Source organism: Scyliorhinus canicula, chromosome 3 (assembly GCF_902713615.1).
Source record: "Scyliorhinus canicula chromosome 3, sScyCan1.1, whole genome shotgun sequence".
Taxonomy (NCBI): domain Eukaryota; kingdom Metazoa; phylum Chordata; class Chondrichthyes; order Carcharhiniformes; family Scyliorhinidae; genus Scyliorhinus; species Scyliorhinus canicula.
In genome coordinates, this window is record NC_052148.1 from 275085548 (window position 1) to 275111248 (window position 25701).

Sequence of the window (25701 nt, forward strand, 5' to 3'; positions counted from 1 at the left end):
CTCTGGGATTAACCTAGTGAATCTCCTCTGCACACCCTCCAGTGCCAGTACGTCCTTTCTCGAGTAAGGAGACCAAAACTGAACACAATACTCCAGGTGTGGCCGCACTAACACCTTATACAATTGCAGCGTAACCTCCCTAGTCTTAAACTCCATCCCTCTAGCAATGAAGGACAAAATTCCATTCGCCTTCTTCATCACCTGTTGCACCTGTAAACCAACTTTTTGCGACTCATGCATAAGCACACCCAGGTCTCTGCACAGCAGCATGTTTTAATATTTTATCATTTAAATAATAATCCCGTTTGCTGTTATTCCTACCAAAATGGATAACCTCACATTTGTCAACACATTTGTGATCACATGTAAGGTGGCTCCTGCCTGAGGGTGAACTATTGGCCATTGTATGCCCGTTTTCTGGACCTCTGGTGGACAATACATAGATACATAGAAGATAGGAGCAGGAGGAGGCCTTTTGGCCCTTCGAGCCTGCTCCGCCATTCATCACGATCATGGCTGATCATCCAACTCAATAGTCTAATCCTGCTTTCTCCCCATAGCCTTTGATCCCATTCTCCCCAAGTGCTATATTCAGCCGACTCTTAAATATATTCAAAGTTTTAGCATCAACTACTTCCTGTGGTGATGAATTCCACAGGCTCACCACTCTTTGTGTGAAGAAATGTCTCCTTATCTCTGTCCGAAATGGTTTACCCTGAATCCTCAGACTGTGACCCCTGGTTCTGGACACACCCATCATTGGTAACATCTTCCCTGCATCTACCCTGTCTAGCCCCGTTAGAATTTTATAAGTCTCCATGAGATCTCCCCTCATTCTTCTGAACTCCAGCGAGAACAATCCCAACCTAGTCAATATTTCCTCATATGACAGTCCCGCCATCCCTGGAATCAGTCTGGTAAACCTTTGCTGCCCTCCCTCGAGAGCAAGAAAATCCTTCCTTGGAGAAGGAGACCAAAACCCCGCACAATACTCCAGGTGTGGCCTCACCAAGACCCTGTATAATTGCAGCAACACATTCCTGCTTCTATACTCGAAACCTCTCGCAATGAAGGCCAACATACCATTAGCCTCTTTACCGCCTGCTGTACCTGCATGCTTACCTTCAGTGACTGGTGTACAAGGACACCCAGGTCCCGTTGCACACTCCCCTCTCCCAATTTACAACTATTCAGGTAGTAATCTGCCTTCCAAGGTGAATAACCTCACACTTACCCAATTATACTGCATCTGCCACTGATTTGCCCACTCGCCCAACCTGTCCAGATCATGCTGGATCATAATGCCGAAGAGTTACTAAACAAGGTGTGACAAATAAGGGGCAACATTCAAACCAAGAAGACTCATGTGGCAGAGGGGCCTGTGGCACCATTGCCCGCTCAATGGTCAACAGGGCAGTCGGTGGCATTCCTGGGGGCTGAGTCCAAGCAGCAAAGAAAGCCAGCTTCAGAAGATTTGGCCAAGGTGGCAGAGCCGATTCGGATTGCCTGGAGAGAGTGGAGCAGAAGCTGAAAGGCACAGAATGCGTCGATCCGGAAGGTGGAGGAGGAGGTGACTGACCATGTGGATCGCTTAGCCTCGTTGGAGGCTGAAATGCTCATGATGGTGGAGGGTCAGAAAAAGTTGAGGGAGAAGGTCGATGACCTGGATAATCATTCGAGGAGGCAGAACCTGAGGATCATGGGGCTGCCTGAAGAGATTGATGGAACGCAAGCCACAAAATACACGGGCAAGGTGTTTGAGCAGCTGGTGGGGGAGGGTGTCTTTGACCGCCTTGCTGAAGTGGGTCGGGTACACAGGTCACTGTGGAGGAGGCCAAAAGGGAGGGAGCTGCCAAGAGTGATTATCACTAGGCTTCGTCAGTACTTGGATAGGGAGATCCTGGAGCAGGCGAAGGAGACACGGGAGTGTACCTGGGAAGGGGATACAGTTCGTATCTACCTTGGGAGTGGAGCTGGCCAAGCGGTGGGCCGGGTTTAACAAGGTGAGGCAGCCATCTATCGGTAAAAGGTGTGGTGTAGGGTGCTGTACCCAGCTCGCATGGGGGACAGGAACCTTATTCCGACACGCTGGAGGAGGTGGGCAGCTTTTTTGAGGGACCATGGATTGGGGGAGATTTGAGGACCTTGAATTTCGGTTGGATTCATATGCGTAACGAACTGGAGGTGTTGGGACTCAGGGAGGGAGGGGAATTGTATGTTGTTACATGGGGTTATTTGGTTGGGTTTTGCTTTTGCTACCCACTCTGTACAGTGGACTCTGTTGAGTTCTGTATATGTAGAGTTTTGTACCTTTTTTGCCTCCCCGTGTTGGGGGTACTGTGATTTGTAACATAAAATGTATGGGCTTGGTGGGCAATGTGGAGGGAGTGGGGCAGGGCTTGGTGGGCAATGCGGTGGGAGTGGGGCAGGGCTTGGTGGGCAATGCGGAGGGAGTGGGGCAGGGCTTGGTGGGCAATGCGGAGGGAGTGGGGCAGGGCTTGGTGGGCAATGCGGAGGGAGTGGGGCAGGGCTTGGTAGGCAATGCGGAGGGAGTGGGGCAGGGCTTGGTGGGCAATGCGGAGGGAGTGGGGCAGGGCTTGGTGGGCAATGCGGAGGGAGTGGGGCAGGGCTTGGTGGACAATGCGGTGGGAGTGGGGCAGGGCTCGGTGGGCAATGCGGAGGGAGTGGGGCAGGGCTTGGTGGGCAATGCGGAGGGAGTGGGGCAGGGCTTGGTGGGCAATGTGGAGGGAGTGGGGCAGGGCTCGGTGGGCAATGCGGAGGGAGTGGGGCAGGGCTCGGTGGACAATGCGGAGGGAGTGGGGCAGGGCTTGGTGGGCAATGCGGAGGGAGTGGGGCAGGGCTTGGTGGGCAATGCGGAGGGAGTGGGGCAGGGCTTGGTGGGCAATGCGGTGGGAGTGGGGCAGGGCTTGGTGGGCAATGCGGAGGGAGTGGGGCAGGGCTTGGTGGGCAATGTGGAGGGAGTGGGGCAGGGCTTGGTGGGCAATGCGGAGGGAGTGGGGCAGGGCTTGGTGGGCAATGCGGAGGGAGTGGGGCAGGGCTTGGTGGGCAATGCAGAGGGAGTGGGGCAGGGCTTGGTGGGCAATGCGGAGGGAGTGGGGCAGGGCTTGGTGGGCAATGCAGAGGGAGTGGGGCAGGGCTTGGTGGGCAATGCGGAGGGAGTGGGGCAGGGCTTGGTGGGCAATGCGGAGGGAGTGGGGCAGGGCTTGGTGTGGTGCGCGGTTGGGTGGTTCAAGGGTGCTTTGGTATAGGGGGAGTGGGTTGGTTGCCATGGGTGAGGGCCATTCTGCTAGCATGGAGGCTGGTTAACGGACATGAGGTGGGAGAAGAGTTGTGAGGGAGGGGGTCTGGGAAATCAGTGATTTGTCCTGGCAGGGCTGGACTTTGCATTTAGGGTTTGGGAGCAGGCAGGGTAGTGCTTTAGGGCAGTCAATTTCAAACCCAGGGTCGCGACACGGTGGATCATGGGCGGGTGTCGGGTGGGTCATGGGGCCTTGCGTTGCAGCGTGCCCGATTGCGGGAAGTGCCCAACGGCCAAGACTGGCTTTCAGAATTCCGGCCCTCCCTGTGCCTCCTCAGCAGTGCACAGGCCCAGAGCTCAGCAAGGCAGACCGCCTCCTGCCAGCATACTGTCTCAGGAGCAGATTGCTTTTTTTTTTAATTGATGCAATCTTCCGGCCTGGACCGGCGACAGAGAGGTCACGCACCCCAAACACTGACGTTACATGCTCTGGGCTGAAGAGAGAGTCCTCCATTTTGTTATTAGCAAGCAAGCAACAGGACTGAAGGATTTAGAACATAGAACATAGAACATAGAACGATACAGCGCAGTACAGGCCCTTCGGCCCTCGATGTTGCACCGACATGGAAAAAAAAACTAAAGGCCATCTAACTACACTATGCCCTTATCATCCATATGCTTATCCAATAAATTTTGAAATGCCCTCAATGTTGGCGAGTTCACTACTGTTGCAGGTAGGGCATTCCACGGCCTCACCACTCTTTGCGTAAAAAACCCACCTCTGACCTCTGTCCTATATCTATTACCCCTCAATTTAAGGCTATGTCCCCTCGTGCTAGCCACCTCCATCCGCGGGAGAAGGCTCTCGCTGTCCACCCTATCTAACCCTCTGATCATTTTGTATGCCTCTATTAAGTCACCTCTTAACCTTCTTCTCTCTAACGAAAACAACCTCAAGTCCATCAGCCTTTCCTCATAAGATTTTCCCTCCATACCAGGCAACATCCTGGTAAATCTCCTCTGCACCCGTTCCAAAGCTTCCACGTCCTTCCTATAATGAGGCGACCAGAACTGTACGCAATACTCCAAATGCGGCCGTACCAGAGTTTGGTACAGCTGCATCATGACCTCATGGCTCCGGAACTCAATCCCTCTACCAATAAAGGCCAACACACCATAGGCCTTCTTCACAACCCTATCAACCTGGGTGGCAACTTTCAGGGATCTATGTACATGGACACCGAGATCCCTCTGCTCATCCACACTACCAAGAATTTTACCATTAGCCAAATATTCCGCATTCCTGTTATTCTTTCCAAAGTGAATCACCTCACACTTCTCCACATTAAACTCCATTTGCCACCTCTCAGCCCAGCTCTGCAGCTTATCTATGTCCCTCTGTAACCTGCAACATCCTTCCGCACTGTCTACAACTCCACCGACTTTAGTGTCGTCTGCAAATTTACTCACCCATCCTTCTGCGCCCTCCTCTAGGTCATTTATAAAATGACAAACAGCAACGGCCCCAGAACAGATCCTTGTGGTACGCCACTCGTAACTGAACTCCATTCTGAACATTTCCCATCAACTACCACTCTCTGTCTTCTTTCAACTAGCCAATTTCTGATCCACATCTCTAAATCACCCTCAATCCCCAGCCTCCGTATTTTCTGCAATAGCCGACCGTGGGGAACCTTATCAAACGCTTTACTGAAATCCATATACACCACATCAACTGCTCTACCCTCGTCTACCTGTTCAGTCACCTTCTCAAAGAACTCGATAAGGTTTGTGAGGCATGACCTACCCTTCATAAAACCATGCTGACTATCCCTAATCATATTATTCCTATCTAGATGATTATAAATCGTATCTTTTATAATCCTCTCCAAGACTTTACCCACCACAGACGTTAGGCTCACCGGCCTATAGTTACCGGGGTTATCTCTACTCCCCTTCTTGAACAAAGGGACCACATTTGCTATCCTCCAGTCCTCTGGCACTATTCCTGTAGCCAATGATGACCTAAAAATCAAAGCCAAAGGCTCAGCAATCTCTTCCCTGGCTTCCCAGAGAATCCTAGGATAAATCCCATCCGGCCCCGGGGACTTATCTATTTTCACCTTGTCCAGAATTGCCAACACTTCTTCCCTACGCACCTCAATGCCATCTATTCTAATAGCCTGGGTCTCAGCATTCTCCTCCACAATATTATCTTTTTCTTGAGTGAATACTGACGAAAAGTATTCATTTAGTATCTCGCTTATCTCCTCAGCCTCCACACACAACTTCCCACCACTGTCCTTGACTGGCCCTACTCTTACCCTAGTCATTCTTTTATTCCTGACATACCTATAGAAAGCTTTTGGGTTTTCCTTGATCCTACCTGCCAAAGACTTCTCATGTCCCCTCCTTGCTCGTCTCAGCTCTCTCTTTAGATCCTTCCTCGCTTCCTTGTAACTATCAAGCGCCCCAACTGAAACTTCACGCCTCATCTTCACATAGGCCTCCTTCTTCCTCTTAACAAGAGATTCCACTTCTTTGGTAAACCACGGTTCCCTCGCTCGACCCCTTCCTCCCTGCCTGACTGGTACGTACTTATCAAGAACATGCAATAGCTGTTCCTTGAACAAGCTCCACATATCCAGTGTGCCCAACCCTTGCAGCCTACTTCTCCAACCAACACATCCTAAGTCATGTCTAATGGCATCATAATTGCCCTTCCCCCAGCTATAACTCTTGCTCTGCGGGGTATACTTATCCCTTTCCATCACTAACGTAAAGGTCACCGAATTGTGGTCACTGTCTCCAAAGTGTTCACCTACCTCCAGATCTAACACCTGGCCTGGTTCATTACCCAAAACCAAATCCAAAGTGGCCTCACCTCTTGTTGGCCTGTCAACATATTGTGTCAGAAAACCCTCCTGCACACATTGTACAAAGAACGACCCATCCAATGTACTCGAACTATATCTTTTCCAGTCAATATTAGGAAAGTTAAAGTCTCCCATAACAACTACCCTGTTACTTTCGCTCTTTTCCAGAATCATCTTCGCCATCCTTTCCTCTACATCTCTAGAACTATTAGGTGGCCTATAGAAAACTCCCAACAGGGTGACCTCTCCTTTCCTGTTTCTAACCTCAGCCCATACTACCTCGGAAGAAGAGTCCCCATCTTGCATCCTTTCTACCACCGTAATACTGTCCTTGACTAGCAGCGCCACACCTCCCCCTCTTTTGCCCCCTTCTCTGACCTTACTAAAGCACCTAAACCCCGGAACCTGCAACAACCATTCCTGTCCCTGCTCTATCCATGTCTCTGAAATGGCCACAACATCGAAGTCCCAGGTACCAACCCATGCTGCCAGTTCCCCTACCTTATTTCGTATACTCCTGGCATTGAAATAGACACACTTCAAACCACAGACCTGAACACTGCCGCCCTCCTGCGAAGTCAAAACTGTGCTCCTGACCTCTCTACTCTCAATCTCTCGCACCCCAAAACTACAATCCAGGTTCCCATGCCCCTGCTGAATTAGTTTAAACCCCCCCAAAGAGTACTAACAAATCTCCCCCCCAGGATATTGGTGCCCCTCAGGTTCAGATGTAGACCATCCTGTCTATAGAGGTCCCACCTTCCCCAGAAAGAGCCCCAGTTATCCAGAAATCTGAATCCCTCCCGCCTGCACCATCCCTGTAGCCACGTGTTTAATTGCTCTCTCTCCCTATTCCTCATCTCACTATCACGTGGCACGGGCAACAACCCAGAGATAACAACTCTGTTTGTTCTCGCTCTGAGCTTCCATCCTAGCTCCCTAAAGGCCTGCCTGACATCCTTGTCCCCTTTCTTACCTATGTCGTTAGTGCCAATGTGGACTACGACTTGGGGCTGCTCCCCCTCCCCCTTAAGGACCCGGAAAACACGATCCGAGACATCACGTACCCTTGCACCTGGGAGGCAACATACCAAACGTGAGTCTCTCTCGCTCCCACAAAATCTCCTATCTGTGCCCCTGACTATTGAGTCCCCAATTACTAATGTTCTACTCCTTTCCCCCCTTCCCTTCTGAGCAACAGGGACAGACTCCGTGCCAGAGGCCCGTACCCCATGGCTTACCCCTGGTAAGTCGTCCCCCCCACAAGTATCCAAAACGGTATACTTGTTACTCAGGGGAACGACCGCAGGGGGTCCCTGCACTGACTGCTTCTTCCCAGTCCCTCTTACAGTTACCCATCTATCTCCAGTCTTTGGTGTAACTACTTCCCTGAAGCTCCTATCTATGACCCCCTCTGCCTCCCGAATGATCCGAAGTTCATCCAGCTCAAGCTCCAGGTCCCTAACACGGTTTTTGAGGAGCTGGAGTTGGGTGCACTTCCCACAGATGAAATCAGCAGGGACACTGACGGCTTCCCTCACCTCAAACATTCTGCAGGAGGAGCATTGTACTGCCTTCCCTGACATCCCCTCTAGATTAAAAAAAAACAAGAAAAAGAAAAAGAAAGGAAGAGCTTACCTGATATTACCTCAAACCCTGATCCCGCTGAAAGGTAAGCAAATTTAAAGGCACTCACTCACCTTCACGACAGGCCCCTGCTCCCGCTTCCCAACCACTGTGGGGTGGGGGGGTTGGTTAGAGGAGGAGGTAGGGTGGGAAACACTCACAAAGTGTTTCGGGTTTAACTGTCACTTGCCAACAGCCCCTCCACAAACCACCTTCAACTTAGGCTGACCGCACTGCACGTATGCAAATTTCCCCAGAACAGCTGATCAGTAGCTCTGCTCTGCTGCCCTCTGCTGGTTGCTTGCCTTTACTCAAACTCCTTGGGTCTTCTTCGCAGGTTCACCTTCAACTTAGGCTGACCGCACTGCACGTATGCAAATTTCCCCAGAACAGCTGATCAGGGGCGGCACGGTGGCACAGTGGTTAGCATTGCTGCCTACGGCGCTGAGGACCCGGGTTCGAATCCCGGCCCTGGGTCACTGTCTAACCCAAAGATGTGCAGGTTAGGTGGATTGGCCACGTTAAATTGCCCCTTAATTGGAAAAAATAAATTGGATATTCTAAATTAAAAAAAAAAAAGAACAGCTGATCAGTAGCTCTGCTCTGCTGCCCTCTGCTGGTTGCTTGCCTTTACTCAAACTCCTTGGGTCTTCTTCGCAGGTTCACCTTCAACTTAGGCTGACCGCACTGCACGTATGCAAATTTCCCCAGAAAATTCCCCAGATTTAAAATGGATTGTTTTGTAATAAGGAAGAGAGGGTCAGAGCTGCTCGGGAGAGTCCACAACAGGACAAAGCAGTGTTGGTGTGAGCTGCTCGGGAGAGTCCACAACAGGACAAAGCAGAGCTGCTGTGAGTTCCAGGTCTCTGATGAACAATAAATTAAGAAGCTGAAAACAGGAACAAAGCAGGAAAAGATGATTTTTTAAGGTATGGTTTTATTAATTATGCCAATGCAAATCAGGATGTAAAGCCCATGTGTGTTATATGCAGGGAAGTGCTGGCAAATGCAAGATTAAAACCCTCAAAACTTCAAAGGCATTTGAAGATTAAGCGTGGCGAGTTAGAGGACAAACCTCTTGATTTTTTTCAACGGATGCAGCGAGAACTTAAATCATCAGCTGGAGTCCTTAGCAGAAATGCAACATTGAATGACAAAGCAAGAGAGATCGTGAGGACCAGGTAGGCTCACCTGTCGCATGAAAGGTAAGTGAAAATGGTGGGTCACAAAGGTGGGGCAGCGTGGGGCGCGAAGGTCGGCCGGCATGGGTCGTGAAGGATGGGCAGTTGGTAAAAATAGGTCCTGGGCAAAAAGGTTTGAAAAACACTGCTTTATGGAGTTGTTCGTGGAGTTCGATTTGCGGAGTTGGGAGAGTTGAAGGAGGAATTCCTGTTGCCGAGGGGGTAACAGGCTCCGTTATCTGCAGACTGGGAAGCTTGTTAGAAAGGAGGTGGACAAGTTTCCGAAGTTGCCACGCCTGCTGGGGTATGCAAGGTTTCTCTGAGGACGAGATCGCGGAGGGTTCGATCTCGGGAGATAAACAGGGAACTAATGGAAAGGGAGAGGACATCAGTGGAGGATGTAAAGCAAAAGTGGGAGGAGGAGCTGGGGTATTTGTGGCAGGGTTATGGATTGAGGTCCTGCGTAGAATAAATTTGACCTCCTCGTATGGAAGGCTAATCCTTATTCAGTTTAAAGTGGTACAAAGAGCGCACATGACCAGGGGCGGATGAGTCAGGTTTTTTCCAGGTGTAGAAGACGCGACAGTACTTAGGGATCCGGCCAGTCACACCCAAAAGTTCTGGTCGTGCCCGAAGTTGGGGGAATTCTCACTGTGAAGGTGGTTCCGAGTCCGTGGGTGGCGATGATCAGGGTGTTGGAGGATCGGGGAGTGCAGGTGGGGAGAGAGGCCAATGTGTTGGGCTTTTCCTCCCCGGTAGAGGAGGATGATGGGATCCGGAGCCCAGGTGAGTGAGTGACTTGGTGGAATTCCTCCATTTGGAGAAAGTTAAGCTTGCCATGAGGGCATCTGAGGAGGATTCTTTCAAGATGGAGACTGTTCGTCACCTTCTTTAAGGAATGGTAAACATCAGCGGAGGAGGGGGGGGTTGTTATTTTACTGTATTGTGGATACGTTTTTGTAAGTTTGGGTTTAAATGGGTGCTTTGTGTTTTGTAAGAAATCTGCAAATGCTTTGAATAAAAATATTTTTTTAAAAATAGGAGCAGGCCATTCAGCCCTTCAGGCTTGTTACGCCATTCTGCACCATCATGGCTGATCCTGTCTCCACGCTCTCCCCATACTGACCGTTAGAGTCTACAAATCTGTTTCTTTCTTCAATAAATTTAGTAACTTGACCTCCACAGCCTTCTGTGGTAGCGAATTCCACAGGCTCACCACCTTCTGAGTGAAGACATTTCTCCTCATCTCGGTCCTAATGGCCCACCCAGTATCCTGAGATTTTGGCCCCTTGTTCGAGACCCCCTCCTCCAGCCATAGGAAACACCGTCCCTGCGTCCAGTCTGCTCAGCTCTGTCAGATGTTTCTACACTTCAATGAGATCCCACCTCATTTTTCTAAATTCCAGTTGATACAGGCCTACTCAACCCAATCTCTCCCCAGACGACAATCCTGTCAGGGTATTACCCCAATCCCAGGTGTTTTAATTTTGCACACTAACCTCTTATGTAGAACTTTTAAGTTTTCTGAAAATCCAAATACGCCACATCCACTGGTTCACCTTTATCTATTCTAGTAGTCACATCCTCAAAACACTCCAGTAGATTTGTCAAACATGATTCTGTTTCATAAATACACATTGCCTTGGCCTAATCCCGTTGATATTTTCTTAGTGTCCTGTTATCGCATTGTATCTAATCAACTCGAGCATTTTCCCTACTCCTGATGTTAGGTTAACCGATCTGTAATTCTATGTTTTCTCCCTCTCTCCTTTTTTTAAATAGTGGGGCTACGTTTGGCATTCGTCTAATAGGTGCTGGTACAGAGGTTTAAATGTTCCAGTAGAAAACAGTGTAGGTGGGGAGCCTGCTAGGTGGAAAATTGCAGTCCGCCCTTTCCAGCTCCACAAGGCAATATTACAGATTCTGGCAGGTTATTTCTGGGGGGAGCGGTCATGTAACATGACTCATAACTCCCAATTCTCCACCTTGGTTTGGACAATGGATGGATAATCCTTCTCTGGATTCTTGAGAGGGTTAATGTTTCACCCATTAATACGTTCAACAGAGGTTTCATATTCCTTTTGTCCTTGCAGACTGATTATGCCCAGGGGCCCGGCCGTAGAAATGTACAGGGCCTTTGTACAACTCTTTGGATTTGATCTCTGCAGTCGCAGTCAAATATATGTTTCTTTAGCGATAACGAGGTTGCTGCTGTTCTGAAAATCAGAAATTCCTTTCCAAAGAGTCATAGCCGGTTATTAAGATTAAAAAGGAGGGAGAAATTTTAAGAACAGATAGTGAGAGTTCTCCAGGTATTTAAAAGGCAAAGAGTCAATAACGTGAGTGTTGGTCCTCGGGAGAGTGAGTCTGGGGAATTAATAATGGGAAATAAGGGGATAGTGGATTAACTGAACAGATATTTTGTCTGTCTTCATTCACATGAAAATAACATCCCAGAAGTAACTAAACCAGGAGGTGAAAGGGAGAGTGGAATTTAAAACAATTACAATCACCAGGGAAGGGGTACAGAAAAAAACTGATTGGAACTATAAGACAAGAGTATTGAATATTTTTAAGGCAAAGGTCCATAGATTCTTAACTAACAAGGGAGTCAAAGGTTATGGGGTTGTCAGAATGTGGAGTTGAGGTCACAATCAGATCAGCCATTATCTGATTAAATAGCGGAGCAGCTGCGAGGGGCTGAATGGCCTATTCCTGCTCCCAAACTGCTGGAAAATCTCAGCAGGTCTGGCAGCATCTGTAGGGAGAGAAAAGAGCTAACGTTTTGAGTCCAGATGACCCATTTGTCAAAGCTTTGTATCAGCCTTTGCCACCCTGATAGCCTGGAGATGGATTTTGTTGTGTTGGTGGGACTCAGAGCCGTGGAAGGCCGGGGTAATGGGTGAGTGACCTGTCAACACCGGTCACTCAACCGGCGCTGAGAACCCGGGTTCGAATCCCGGCCCTGGGTCACTGTACGTGTGGAGTTTGCACATTCTCCCCGTGTCTGTGTGGATTTCACCCCCACAACCCAAAATGTACAGTTAGGCAGATTGGCCATGCTAAATTGCCCCTTAATTGGAGAAAAAAATAATTGGGTACTCTAAATTTATATTTTAAAAATATTAATGGTATCTTCAAATTGTCAGCCATATATACATACCGGGACAACATGCTTCAAAAGATCAATGAGTCAACCAGAAAATAAAGCATCAGACTGGCACGAGTTTCAAACCTTTTTTTGCTAAATGTGTGAAATGGGGAAAGTGGCCATACATTATATGCCGGAATCTTATTATTATTTAAGTATTATTTTTAAATTACTAAGAATGTTTAGAGTCATAGAGTTCTATGCTGTAAAATTCTACGATTCTAAATAAGCAATCTCTGCATTTCTAGTGTTACATGAGTTTGATAAGGTTGAACTCACATATCGACTGAACATGTTGTTTGACGTCCCAACTGTGATATTGTTGATGAGGATTGTTGCAACAGTGTCGAGTCCATCACAAACCAGATTTACTTTCTTCCACTTACTGTTATAAGAAAGAAATTGAATCAGGTGAAAAGATCTACTTTAAAGATTCACTGCAGGAACTCATCAAGGTTCCTTAGACAGCACCAGCCAAATCAGTGATTGCTACCGACTAGAAGGCAAGGGCATCAAATGCATGGGACCTCCGCAATCTAGAAGATCCCCTCCAAGTCACACACCATCTTGGAAATATATTGTTGTTCCTTCATTGTCATTGGATCAAAATCCTGGAATTCCCTCCCTAACAGCACTGTGGGTGTACCTACACCACAGGGACTGCAGCCGCTCAGTAAGGCAGCTCACCACTACCTTCGCGAGGACAATCAGGGATAGGCGATAAAAATGCTGCCGAGCCAGAAACGCTCATGTCCTGTGAAGGAATAAAAACAAACTTGGTTCTGGGTAGAAGAAGAACTCAGCCTGTCAGGCTGAGACACTGTGTGGGTCAGATTATGGACTTGTAGCGAGGGAACAGAATGTGTGTTGGGGTCAAAGACAACGGCTTTGCTCTTCCCCATGTCTATCTGGAGCAAATCGGAACTTATCCCTAATTGGATGTCAGACAAACAGTCGGACAGAGCAACGGAAATTTAGGAATGAGGAGAACAGAGAGGTTAGAGGGCGGGGAGGTCAGGGAGTGGACGGGACAGCACAGAAACCACTCTGCTTAAACCTATAAACATTTTAGTGAAGCCTGATATCCTGATATCCATGTAACATGTTGGGCAAAACTTTCAAGGGGCAACACACTGCAGATATTAGTTATGTACGTGAATCTAATTGTAAATTAACAGATCAGAAAGTTCCAAAATACAGCTTGCCATTGGAATTACAAGTCCCAACAAGGTAGTTTACCCTTTCTCCCACTCAAAGGGCATCTCCCAATGTCAAAGGATAGGAAGCAAAAACCACTTAGTTGTCAATCCCAGTCGGCTCTGCCAACAACTAGGAATCACAGTATTTGTACTAACCTGACATCAGACGGTAGTGTGAATGTCCGGCTGTATGTCCAATTATCCAACGCAATCCATCTATAGACATGATCATTAAACCTATAGTAAGGATCCTATAAGTAAAAATCGAGAGTTAAATTCACATACGGGATGTGGTGTCACTGGTTAGGTCAGTATTTATTGCCCATCCCTTGATGCCCTTGGGAAGGTGGTGGTGAGCTGCCTTCTTGAACAGCTGCAGTTCATGTGGTGTAGGTACACCCACTGTGCTGTTAGGGAGGGAGTTCCAGGATTTTGACCCAGCGACAGTGAAGGAACAACGATACATTTCCAAGTCAGGATGGGGAGTGACTTGGAGGGGGAACCTCCAGGTGGTGGGGTTCCCGTGTATCGGCTGCTCTTGTCCTTCTAGATATTAGCAGTCATGGGTTTGGAAGGTGCTGTGGAAGGAACCTTGGTGAGTTATTGCAGTGCATCTTGTAGATGGTACACATGGTTGCCACTGTTCGTCGGTGGTGGAGGGCTCGAATGTTTAGAACATAGAACAGTACAGCACAGTACAGGCCCTTCAGCCCACGATGTTGTACTGACCATTTATCCGAATCAAAGATCAACCCAACCTACACCCCTCCAATTTACTGCTGTCCATGTGTCTGACTAAGAGTCGCTTAAATGTCCCTAATGACTCTGACTCCACCAGCTCTGCTGGCAGCGCATTCCACACACCCACCACTCTGTAAAGAACCTACCTCTGACATCCCCCCTATATCTTCCTCCAATCACCATAAAATTATGTTCCATCGGGACAACCATTTCCACCCTGGGGAAAAAATCTCTGGCTATCCACTCTATCCGTGGCTCTCATCACCGTGTATACCTCTATCAAGTCACCTCAATTCCTCCTTCGCTCCAGTGAGAAAAGCCCTTGCTCCCTCAACCTTTCTTCATAAGACATGCCTCCAGTCCAGGCAGCATCCTGGTAAATCTCCTCTGTACCCTCTCCAAAGCATCCACATCCTTCCTATAATGAGGCGACCAGAACTGGACGCAATATTCCAAGTGTGGTCTAACTAGAGTTTTATAAAGCTGCAGCAAAACCTCACGACTCTTAAACACAATCCCCCTGTTAATGAAAGTCAACACACCATACGCCTTCTTAACAACCCTATCAACCTGGGTGGCAAATTGGAGGGATCTATGTACGTGGACGCCAAGATCCCTCTGTTCCGCCACACTTCCAAGAATCCTGTCTTTAACTCTGTATTCAGCATTCAAATTCAACCTTCCAAAATGAATCACTTCACATTTATCAAGGTTGAACTCCATCTGCCACTTCTCAGCCCAGCTCTACATCCTGTCAATGTCCTGCTGTAACCTGCAACAACCCTCAACACTATCCACAACTCCCCCAACCTTCGTGTCATCGGCAAACTTACTAACCCACCCTTCCACTTCCTCATCCAAGTCATTTATAAAAACCACAAAGAGCAGAGGTCCCAGAACAGATCCTTGCGGGACACCACTGGTCACCAACCTCCAGGTGGAATTCCATCCACTACCACAGACCACAGCTAGGTGGGGGGGGGGGGGAGCAATCAAGCATGTCGATCTGCTTGAGTGCTGTCGGAGCAGGTCATGGGGAGTCAGGTGGTGAGTTACTCACCAGAGGATTGCTACACTTTGACCTGCCCTGGTAGCCACAGTACTAATGTGGCTGGGTCCAGTTCAGTTTCTGATCAATGGCAACTCCCAGGATTTGATTTGATTTTTTGTCACATGTATTAGTATACAGTGAAAAGTATTGTTTTTTGCATGCTGTGCAAACAATGCATACCGTACATAGGGAAGGAAGAAGAGACTGCAGAATATAATGTTACAGTTATAGCAAGGTGTAGAGAAAAGATCAACTAAATACGAGGTAGGTCCATTCAAAAGTCTGATGGCAGTAGGGAAGAAGCTGTTCTCGAGTCGGTTGGTACGTGACCTCAAACTTTGGTATCTTTTTCTGACGGAAGAAGGTGGAAGAGAGTATGGCCGGGGTGCGTGGGGTCCTTAATTATGCTGGCTGCCTTTCTGAGGCAGCGGGAATTATAGATCGAGTCAATGGATGGGAGGCTTGTTTGCGTGATGGACTGGGCTACATTCACGACCTTTTGTAGTTTCCTGCAGTCTTGGGCAGAGCAGGCTCCATAACAAGCTGTGATACAACCAGAAAGAATGTTTTCTATGGTGCATCTGTATTGGTAAGGGTCGTAGCTGACATGCCAAATTTCATTAGTCTTCTGAGAAAGTAGAGTCGTTGGTGGGCTTTCTTAACTATAGTGTCAGCATGGGGGGACCAGGACAGGCTGTTGGTGATCTGTACACCTAAAAACTTGAAGCTCTCGACCCTTTCTACTTCGTTCCCATTGATGTAGACAGGGGCATGTTCTCCACTACGCTTCCTGAAGTCGATGACAATCTCCTTCGTTTTGTTGACATTGAGGGAGAGATTATTGTCGTCGCACCAGTTCACCAGATTCTCTATCTCATTCCTGTACTCTGTCTCATCATTGTTTGAAATCCGACCCACTATGGTGGTGTCATCAGCAAATTTGAAAATTGAGTTGATGGGGAATTTGGCCACACAGTCATAGGTGTATAAGGAGTATAGTAGGGGGCACCGGTGCTGAGGATGATCGTGGAGGAGGTGTTGTTGCCTATCTTTGCTGATTGTGGCCTGTGGGTTAGAAAGTTCAGGATCCAGTCGCAGAGGCCAAGGCTACGGAGTTTGGAGATTAATTTTGTGGGAATGATGGTGTTGAAGGCCAAGCTGTAGTCGATAAATAGGAGTCTGACATAGGTATCTTTGTTACTAGGTGTTCCAGGGTAGAGTGCAGGGCCATGGAGATGGTATCTGCTGTGGACCTGTTGCAGCAGTAGGCGAACTGTAGTGGATCAAGGCAATCCGGGAGGCAGGAGTTGATTTGTGCCATGACTAACTTTTCGAAGCACTTCATGATGATGGATGTCAGAGCCACTGGACGATAGTCATTAAGGCACGCTGCTTGGCTTTTCTTTGGTACAGGGATGATGGTCGTCTTCTTGAAGCAAATAAGGACCTCAAATTGTCGTAAAGAGAGGTTGAAGATGTCTGCGAATACTCCCGCCAGCTGATCCGCGCAAGACCCGAGTGCTCGTCCAGGTACCCCATCCGGGCCAGTGGCTTTCCGTGGGTTGACCTTCGAGAAGGCTGCTCTGACATCTGCAGTGGGGATCTCAGATACAAGTTCATCCGCGGCTTCTGGGGTGGAGGGCGTGCTCTCGCTGACCTCTTGCTCAAAGCCGGCATAGAATGCGTTGAGCTCAGCAGGGAGGGGTGCGGTGGAGCGGCGATTTTACATGCCTTCATCTTGTAACCCGTTATATCTTGCAGAGCTTAATATAAACGGCGGGGATCCGTGTAGCTAGCCTGGGACTCGAGCTTGGTCCAGAATTGTCTTTTGGCACATTGATAGATTTCTTTAGATCATATCTGGCTTTCTTGTATAGGTCAGGGTCACCTGACTTGAACGCCTCAGACCTAGACTTCAGCAAGCAGTGGATATCCTTGTTCATCCAGGGTTTCCGGTTGGGAAACACGTGGATTTGCTTCTTTGGTACACAGTCTTTGACACACTTACTAATGAAGTCAGTTACTGTAGTGGCGTACCCGTTCAGGCTGGTCGCAGAGTTTTTAAATACTTACCAATCCACTGAGCAGTCCCGTAGGAGATCATCCGATTCTTCAGACCAACAATGCACAACTTTCTTTGATGGATTCTCTCGCTTCAGTTTTTGCTTATAAGCCGGGAGCAGGAGTATAGCCTTGTGGTCAGATTTGCCAAAGTGTGGGCGGGCGATAGAGCGGTAGGCATGTTTGATATTTGTGTAGCAGTGGTCCAGGATGTTTGGGCTCTGGTGGAACAGGTGATGTGTTGGTGGTGACTTGGTAGTATGCTCTTGAGCTTGGCCTGATTGAAGACCCCAGCTACAATGAACAAGGCTTCGGGATGTTTCGTTTCAAGGCTATTTGTGGTGGTGAAAATTTCGTCCAGTGCGATTTTCACATTTGCATCACGTTTGATGTTGATTGTGGGGGATTCAATGATGGTAATGCCATTGAATCTCAAGGGGCGATGGTTAGATCCTCTTATGCAGGAGATGGTCATTGCCTGGCACTTGTGTGGCACGAATGTAACAGCCCAAGTCTGGATATTATAATAATAATGATAATAATCTTTATTATTGTCACAAATAGAAAGACTGCAATGAAGTTACTGTGAAAAGCCCCTAGTCTTCACACTCCGGCACCTGTTCGTGTACACGGAAGGAGAATTCAGAATGTCCAAATTACCTAACAAGCATGTCTTTCAGGACTTTATGGGAGGAAACCGACGCAGACACGGGGAGAACGTGCAGACTCTGCACAGTCAGTGACCCAAGCCAGGAATCGAACCCAGGTCCGTGGCGCTGTGAAGCAACAGTGCTAAGCACCGTGTTACCATGCTCCAGGTCCTGCTGCATTCGGATACGGACTGCTTCATTATCTGAGGAGTTGTGAATGGTAATTGATGAAGACCTGAAGGTAGTTGGGCCGAGGACACTACCCTGAGGAACTCCTGCAGTGAAGTCCTGTAACTGAGATGATTGACCTCCAATCACCACAGCCATCTTCCTTTGTGCCAGGTATAACTCCAGCCATTGGAGAGTTTCCCCCTGATTCCCACTGACTCCAGTTTAGCTAAGTCTCCTTGATTCCATACTTGGTCACATGCTGCCTTGATGTCAGAATCATAGAATCTACAGTGCAGAAGGAGGCCATTTGGCCCATTGTGTTTACACCGGCCCTTGGAAAGAACACCCCACCTCGGCCCCTACTTCCACCCTATCAGCACACCTCCACCCTATCCCCGTAACCCCTCCTAACCGTCTTTTTGGACACCAAGGGCAATTTAGCATGACCAATCCACCCAACCTGCACATCTTTGGACTGTGGGAGGAAACCCACACAGACACGGGGAGAATGCGCAGAGTCGGGTAGAACGCGCAGAGTCGGGGAGAATGCGCAGAGTCGAGGAGAATGCGCAGAGTCGGGGAGAATGCGCAGAGTCGGGGAGAACGCGCAGAGTCGGGGAGAATGCGCAGAGTCGAGGAGAATGCGCAGAGTCGGGGAGAACGCGCAGAGTCGGGGAGAACGCGCAGAGTCGGGGAGAACGCGCAGACTCCGCACAGTGACCCAAGCCGGGAATCGAACCTGGGACCCTGGAGCTGTGAAGCAACAAAGCTAACCACTGTGCTACTATGCTGCCCATAGGGCAGTCACTCTCACCTCACTTCTTCTAAAATGCAATTTTTGGGCAGCACAGTGGTTAGCCCTGCTGCCTCACAGCGCTGAGGACCTGGCTTTGATCCCATATCTGGGTCACTGTCTGTGGGGAGTTTGCACATTCTGCCCATGTCTGCGTGGGTTTCACCCCCACAACCCAAAGATGTGTGGGCTAGGTGGATTGGCCACGCTAAATTGCCCCTTAATTGGAAAAAGTGAATTGGTTACTCTAAATTTAAGAAAGAAAAATGAAATGCGATCTTGATTTCTTTGAATCTATTTTATAATTTTCGGAACAGAAATGCCGTGCCAGTGCTGACCCCTCCCCCGTGCTTGTGACCGTGCCAGTGCCCCGCCACCTCAGGCCCCTCTGGCCCCGCCCCCCAGTCCTCTCCCCCAGTCCCCTCCCCTCAGGCCCTGCCCCTCAGGCCCCTCCCCTCAGGCCCCGCCCCTCAGGCCCCACCCCTCAGGCCCCACCCCTCAGGCCCCTCAGGCCCACCCCCAGTCCCCTCCCCCAGTCCCCTCCACCTCCGGCCCCGCCCCTCAGTCCCCTCCACCTCCGGCCCCACCCCCCAGTCCCCTCCCCCTCAGGCCCCACCCCTCAGTCCCCTCCACCTCTGGCCCCGCCCCCCAGTCCCCTCCCCCTCAGGCCCCGCCCCTCAGTCCCCTCCCCCTCAGGCCCCGCCCCTCAGTCCCCACCCCTGTCCCCTCCCCCTCAGGCCCCGCCCCTGTCCCTTCCCCCTCAGCCCCCTCCGGCCTCACCCCTGTCCCTTCCCCTTCAGCCTCACCCCCAGTCCCCTCCCCTCAGGCCCCTCCCCCTCAGGCCCCGCCCCTCAGTCCCCACCCCTGTCCCCTCCCCCTCAGGCCCCGCCCCTGTCCCTTCCCCCTCAGTCCCCTCCGGCCTCACCCCTGTCCCTTCCCCTTCAGTCCCCTCCGGCCTCACCCCCAGTCCCCTCCCCTCAGGCCCCTCCCCCTCAGTCCCCACCCCTGTCCCCTCCCCCTCAGTCCCCTCCCCCTCAGGCCCCGCCCCTGTCCCTTCCCCTTCAGTCCCCTCCTGCCCCACCCCTCAGTCCCCTCCCTCTCAGGCCCCGCCCCTCAGTCCCCTCCCTCAGGTCCCGCCCCTCAGTCCCCTCCCCCTCAGGCCCCGCCCCTGTCCCTTCCCCCAGTCCCCTCAGGGTCCCTTCCCCCTTGCCTGGATGGTGCCGGCGCTGAGCAGGGCAGTATGGGCGCTCCCCGGGACCGCCGCCTCCGCGCTCACGCTGCCGTTCCCGTTGCGGATTTTCCAGCCGTTTCCCCGCAAACTGTGAACTTCCGGCCGGCGAGCGGGCCCGGCCTCCGCCCGCAGACACACGGCCACCAGCAGCAGCAGCAGCAGCGGCGGCGGGAGGCGGCCCTGGGAGCGGGAGCCGGGGACAGGAACCGCCGCCATCGCCTCAGGCCCGGGACTGCGACCCCTGACCCCGGCGAGCCGGTCCCGCGACCCCTGACCCCGGCTGGCCCCTCCCTGCGACACCTGACCTCCCCTCAGGCCCGGGACTGCAACCCCTGACCCCGGTGGGCCGGCCCCGCGACCCCTGACCCCGGCTGGCACCGCCCTGCGACCTCTGACCTCGCCTCAGGCCCAACACCAACCCCTGACCTCGCCTCAGTCCCAGCACTGCGACCCCTGACCTCGCCTCAGTCCCAGCACTGCGACCCCTGACCTCGCCTCAGGCCTGCGACCCCTGACCTCGCCTCAGGCCCGGGACTGCGACCCCTGACCCCGGCAGGCCCCGCCCTGCAGCCCCTGACCTCGCCTCAGGCCCGGGACTGCGACCCCTGACCCCGGCTGGCCCCTCCCTGCAACCCCTGACCTCGCCTCAGGCCCAGGACTGCGACCCCGGCGGGCCGGGCCCACGACCCCTGACCCTGGCTGGCCCCTCCCTGCGACCCCTGACCTTGCCTCAGGCCGGGGACTGTGACCCCGGTGGGCCGGCCCCGCGACCCCTGACCCCGGCTAGCCCCTCCCTGTGACCCCTGACCTCGCCTCAGGCCCAGGACTGCGACCCCGGCGGGCCGGCCCCACGACCCCTGACCCCGGCTGGCCCCTCCCTGCCACCCCTGACCTCACCTCAGACCCAGCACTGCGATCCCTGACCTCGCCTCAGGCCCAACACTGCAACCCCTGACCTCACCTCAGGCCCAGCACTGCGACCCCTGACCTCGCCTCAGGCCCGGGACTGCGACCCCTGACCTCGCCTCAGGCCCGGGACTGCGACCCCTGACCCCGCTGGGCCGGCCCTGCGACCCCTGACCCTGGCGGGCCCCGCCCTGCGGCCCCTGACCTCGCCTCAGGCCCAGCACTGCGACCCCTGATCTCTCCTCAGGCCCAGCACTGCGACCCCTGATCTCTCCTCAGGCCCAGCACTGCGACCCCTGACCTCTCAGGCCCAGCACTGCGAACCCTGACCTCACCTCAGGCCCAGTACTGCGACCCCTGACCTCGCCTCAGGCCCAGCACTGCAACCCCTGACCTCCCCTCAGGCCCGCGGCCCCTGACCTTGCCTCAGGCCCAGCACTGCGACCCCTGACCTCTCCTCAGGCCCAGCACTGCGACCCCTGACCTCTCAGGCCCAGCACTGCGACCCCTGACCTCACCTCAGCCCAGTACTGCGACCCCTGACCTCGCCTCAGGCCCAGCACTGCGACCCCTGAACTCGCCTCAGGCCCAGCACTGTGACCCCCTGACCCCGGCGGGCCGGCCCCACGCCTGTGTACACAGGGGCTGGGTATTAGTTAATTGGCACACAACCAACAAGAGGACAAACCAGTGAAATCAGCATCAACAGAATCAACAGGGGTGGCACAATGGTTAGCACTGGGAGGGCAGCACCGAGGTCCCAGGTTCGATCCCGGCTCTGGGTCACTGTCCGTGTGGAGTTTGCACATTCTCCCCGTGTCTGCGTGGGTTTCACCCCCACAACCCCAAAATGTACAGGGCAGGTGGATTGGCCACGCTAAATTGCCCCTTAATTGGAAAAAAATGAATTGGGTACTCTAAATTTTAAAAAAAGAAACTAAAGAATACAATCAATAGGAGTAAAATCAGAAACCATAAGAGAAAATGCTGGAAAATTTCAGCAGGTCTGGCAGCATCTGTGAGGAGAGAAAAGAGCTAACGATTTGAGCCCAGATGACCCTTTGTCAAAGTTAAAAGGCACAGAATGTGGGAAATGTATACTGTGCGGTGAGGGAATGAAAGATGAGTCATAGCCACAGAACCCAAAGGAAAGGAGTGCTCATGGCAGTCCCCAGAGAGAATAAAAGGTGTGAAAGGACAAACAGCAGAGAAACTAACATCTGAGGGTAAGTTGTGACAGATGTAGGTGTGGGAGGATGGGGGACATGAGTGGGAGAGAGCTCAAATTGAGAAAAAGGGGGGAGGGGGGGTAGGGCAAGCAAAAGGGGAGAAAAGATAAGGAAAGGGGGGGATAAGAGTGGGGGGGAAATATATAAAGAAAGACAAGAAATAAATAAAAGGTCAAAGACAATTAAAACAAAGGGGTTGAGGTGGGGTAGAGCTGATCATCTGAAGTTGTTGAATTCGATGTTGAGACCGGAAGGCTGTAGCGTGCCTAACCAGAAGATGAGATGCTGTTCCTCCAGTTTGCGTTGAGCTTTACTGGAACATTACAGCAGGCCAAGGACAGACATGTGGGTATGGGAGCAGGGTCTTGTGCTAAAACGGCAAGCAACGGGAAGGTCAGCATCCTGAATGCGCACAGACTGAAGATGCTCAGCAAAGCGATCACCCAGTCTGCGTTTGGTCTCTCCGATATAGAGGAGACCACACTGGGAGCAGTGAATGCAATAGACCAGATTGAATAAGGTGCAAGTGAAACGCTGCTGAACCTGGAATGAGAGTGTTTTGGGATGTCAAGCATGGAAGAGGTAAAGGGGCAGATGTTAAACCTTCTGCGATTGCATGTGAAGGTGCCATGGGTGATGGGAGAGGTGTTAGGTATGGTGGAGGAGTGGACAAGATTATCTCGGAGGGAACGGTATCTGCAAAATGCTGACAGACGGAGTGAAGGGAATATGTGTTTGATGGTGGCATCACGCTGGAGTTGGCAAAAATGTCAGAGGACTGAAGCTGGTGGGGTGAAATCTGAGAAGGAGGAGGACTCTATTCTTGTTCTGGGAGGAAGGGGGGTGAGGGTCGTAGCGCGGGAGATGGACCGCATACTGTTGAGGGCCCTGTCAGCAACTATATGTGGGAAACCACAATTTAGGAAGAAGGAACACATTTTCGAAGCACCACTTTGGAAAGTGGCATCATCGGAACAAATGTGACGGAGGTGAAGGAGCTGCGAGAAAAGGATGGAGTCCTTACAGGGTATAGGGTGCGAAGAGCTGTCATCCAGATAGCTGTGGGAGTCAGTGAGCTTGTAAAGGATATTAGTAGATAGTCTATTGTCAGAAATGGAGACAGAAAGATCAAGGAAGGGAAGGGAAGTGTCTGAGATGGACCAGGTGAAAGTGATGGAGGGGTGGAAACTGGAAGTAAAGTTGATGATTTTTTCCAGGTCCGGACGAGAGCATGAAGCTGCACCAAAATAGTCATTGATGTACTGGTAAAGGAGTTGTGGGAGGGGACCCAGGTAGGCCTTTACTTTATTGAGGCGTAAAATCAGCATGAATACAATCGACCAACAGAAATACAATCAACCGACAAGAGTAAAATCGACAACAATACAATCAACAAGAGTAAAATCAACAGGAATACAATCAACAAGAATAAAATAAACAAGTATAAAATCAACAGGAACATAATCAACAGGAATAAAATCAACAAATTTAAAATCCTCCCTTCACTCACTGTCAATCCCAGTCTCCACTGTTACTGAGGTCTAAGACTATAAGTACATATATGATTGAGGTGGGACTGCATACAGTACCACCCACTCAATGATGACCTGATACCTAGGGGTCAGTTTAGTGATAGACAAAGCAGTTTAGAATTGTACCATCAGCATGGAGACAGTTCCTAACTTGATTCCTTAATGCATATAGTTCTCATGATTAGTAAATACATAACTAAACTACTAAAAACTACAAAAAGCGACTTCCGGTTGCGGCTATGACCAGCTAAGTCGCACATTTGGCAGCTCCTGCGACAAAGGTGTTTAAGGGCCGATTGGAGGGCCCCGACGGTACTGTAAAGACGAATCCCGGTGGGGGAAGGCTCCCTGAGGAGAGTGAGACCAACTTTATGGTCGGTACTCGGAGTGGGGCGACAAAAAAAGCGGCAGCAGCTCCCCGAAAAAAGCGGGGGAAGAGGACCAAAATGGCGGCCGGTGGTGCACTAGAAGATTGGAGAAAATGGGCGGAGGAGCAGCAGGCCGCTCTCCTCCGGTGTTTTACGGAGCTGAAAGTGGAACTCTTAGAGTCTATGAACGCGACGACCACAAGGCTGATGGGGGCCCAGGCGACCCAAGAGGCGTCGATAAGAGAGCTGCAGCAGGAGATGACTGCAAGGGAGGAGGAGGCCACGGTCCTCGTGGGAAAGGTGGAGGTGCACGAGGCACTCCACCTGAAATGGCAGAGCCGCTTTGAGGAGCTGGACACTCGAATGAGGCGGAAGAACTTGAGGATCCTGGGCCTAGCAGAAGGCCTGGAGGGGCCTGATCTCCCGAAATATGTAGCGGAGATGCTGAGCTCCCTGATGGGAGAGGGGGCCGGTCCATCGCCCCTGGAGCTGGAAGAAGCATATCGGGTCATGGCTAGGCGGCCTAGGGCGAACGAGCCCCCGAGGGCGGTGCTGGTGCGATTCCAGCGTTTCTGTGATCGGGAGAAAGTGCTGAGGTGGGCCAAGAGGGAGAAAAGCAGAAAATGGGAGAATTCGACGGTGCGGATATATCAGGACTGGAGTGCGGAGGTGGCAAAGCGGCGGGCCCGGTTTAACCGGACGAAGGCGGTGCTGCACGCAAAGAGGATCAAGTTCGGAATGCTGCAGCCAGCGCGCTTGTGGGTCACCTACAAGGACCAGCACCATTACTTTGAGACCCCAGAGGAGGCATGGACTTTTGTTCGGGAGGAAAAGCTGGACCTGAACTAGAACTTGGGAACGCCGGCGGTCGAGGCCGCCCGAGTACCCTTGACTGATCAAGTGGCCCATGTCTTTCTTAGGCCAGGTCGGAACTTGGTTAAAGTTGATGGATCGTTTGGTTTCTTTGAAACTTGTGTTATGGGGGGTTTCTTTGTTCCTTTTTGTGTGTCTCTTCCCGTTGCCAACTTCCCTTAATTATTGTTGTTGTAGGGGGGGCGTTTTTTACTGTTTTTTGATCTGTTCTTTAAGGGTTATGGTTACTGTTCTGTTCGATGGAGGGTGATGGTTAAATACGTTATTATTGGGTAGTTATTTAGTTATGCAGGCATAGTTATGTATTTATGTATTTATTTGAGATTTGTTATTTATATTGTTATATTGTTAAGTTGGGGAGGCGGGACGGGGGGGGTGCAAGTTGGTTTTCTTTTTCTCTTTTTTCTTCCTCTCGTTTTAAGGGGGCTTTTTTATGGGCTTGGATGGGGACGGGGGTGGAATTGAAGATGGCGGGGTAGGGTGTGGCCGGGCGAAAGCGCGGGCTTTCCCCTGTTTCCCGCGCGCGGGACGGAGGAAGGGGGAGGAGAGAAGAGTGGGGTGTGGCCAGCAATGGCGGCTTTTCCCGCGCTGAAGCGGGGTCAGAGAGGGATGGCAAGGGGGGGGGGGGGGGGGGGCCCCCCCCCCCACATCGGGAGGAGTCGGAGTGTGGCAGGGGCAGCCGGGTCAGCGAAAACCAGCTGACTCTCGGGAGTACGATGGTGGATACACCGCGGCTAGGAGGGGTCCTAGCCAGGGGGGGGGGGGGGGGGGGTTAGGGGGGGATACCGGGTTGCTGCTGGAAA

At 51.4% G+C, this 25701-nt stretch overlaps 1 protein-coding gene across 1 annotated transcript in view; it reads right to left on the reverse strand.

Moving 5' to 3' along the window:
• Positions 1 to 20219, reverse strand: part of manba (mannosidase, beta A, lysosomal) — a 125061-nt gene extending 104842 nt beyond the window's left edge. The window contains 3 exon segments of the mRNA XM_038792894.1: positions 12373 to 12478; positions 13449 to 13543; positions 19970 to 20219. Coding sequence (XP_038648822.1) covers positions 12373 to 12478; positions 13449 to 13543; positions 19970 to 20206 — 438 coding nt within the window. The 5' untranslated portion in view covers positions 20207 to 20219.
• Between the last annotated feature and the right edge of the window lie 5482 nt (positions 20220 to 25701).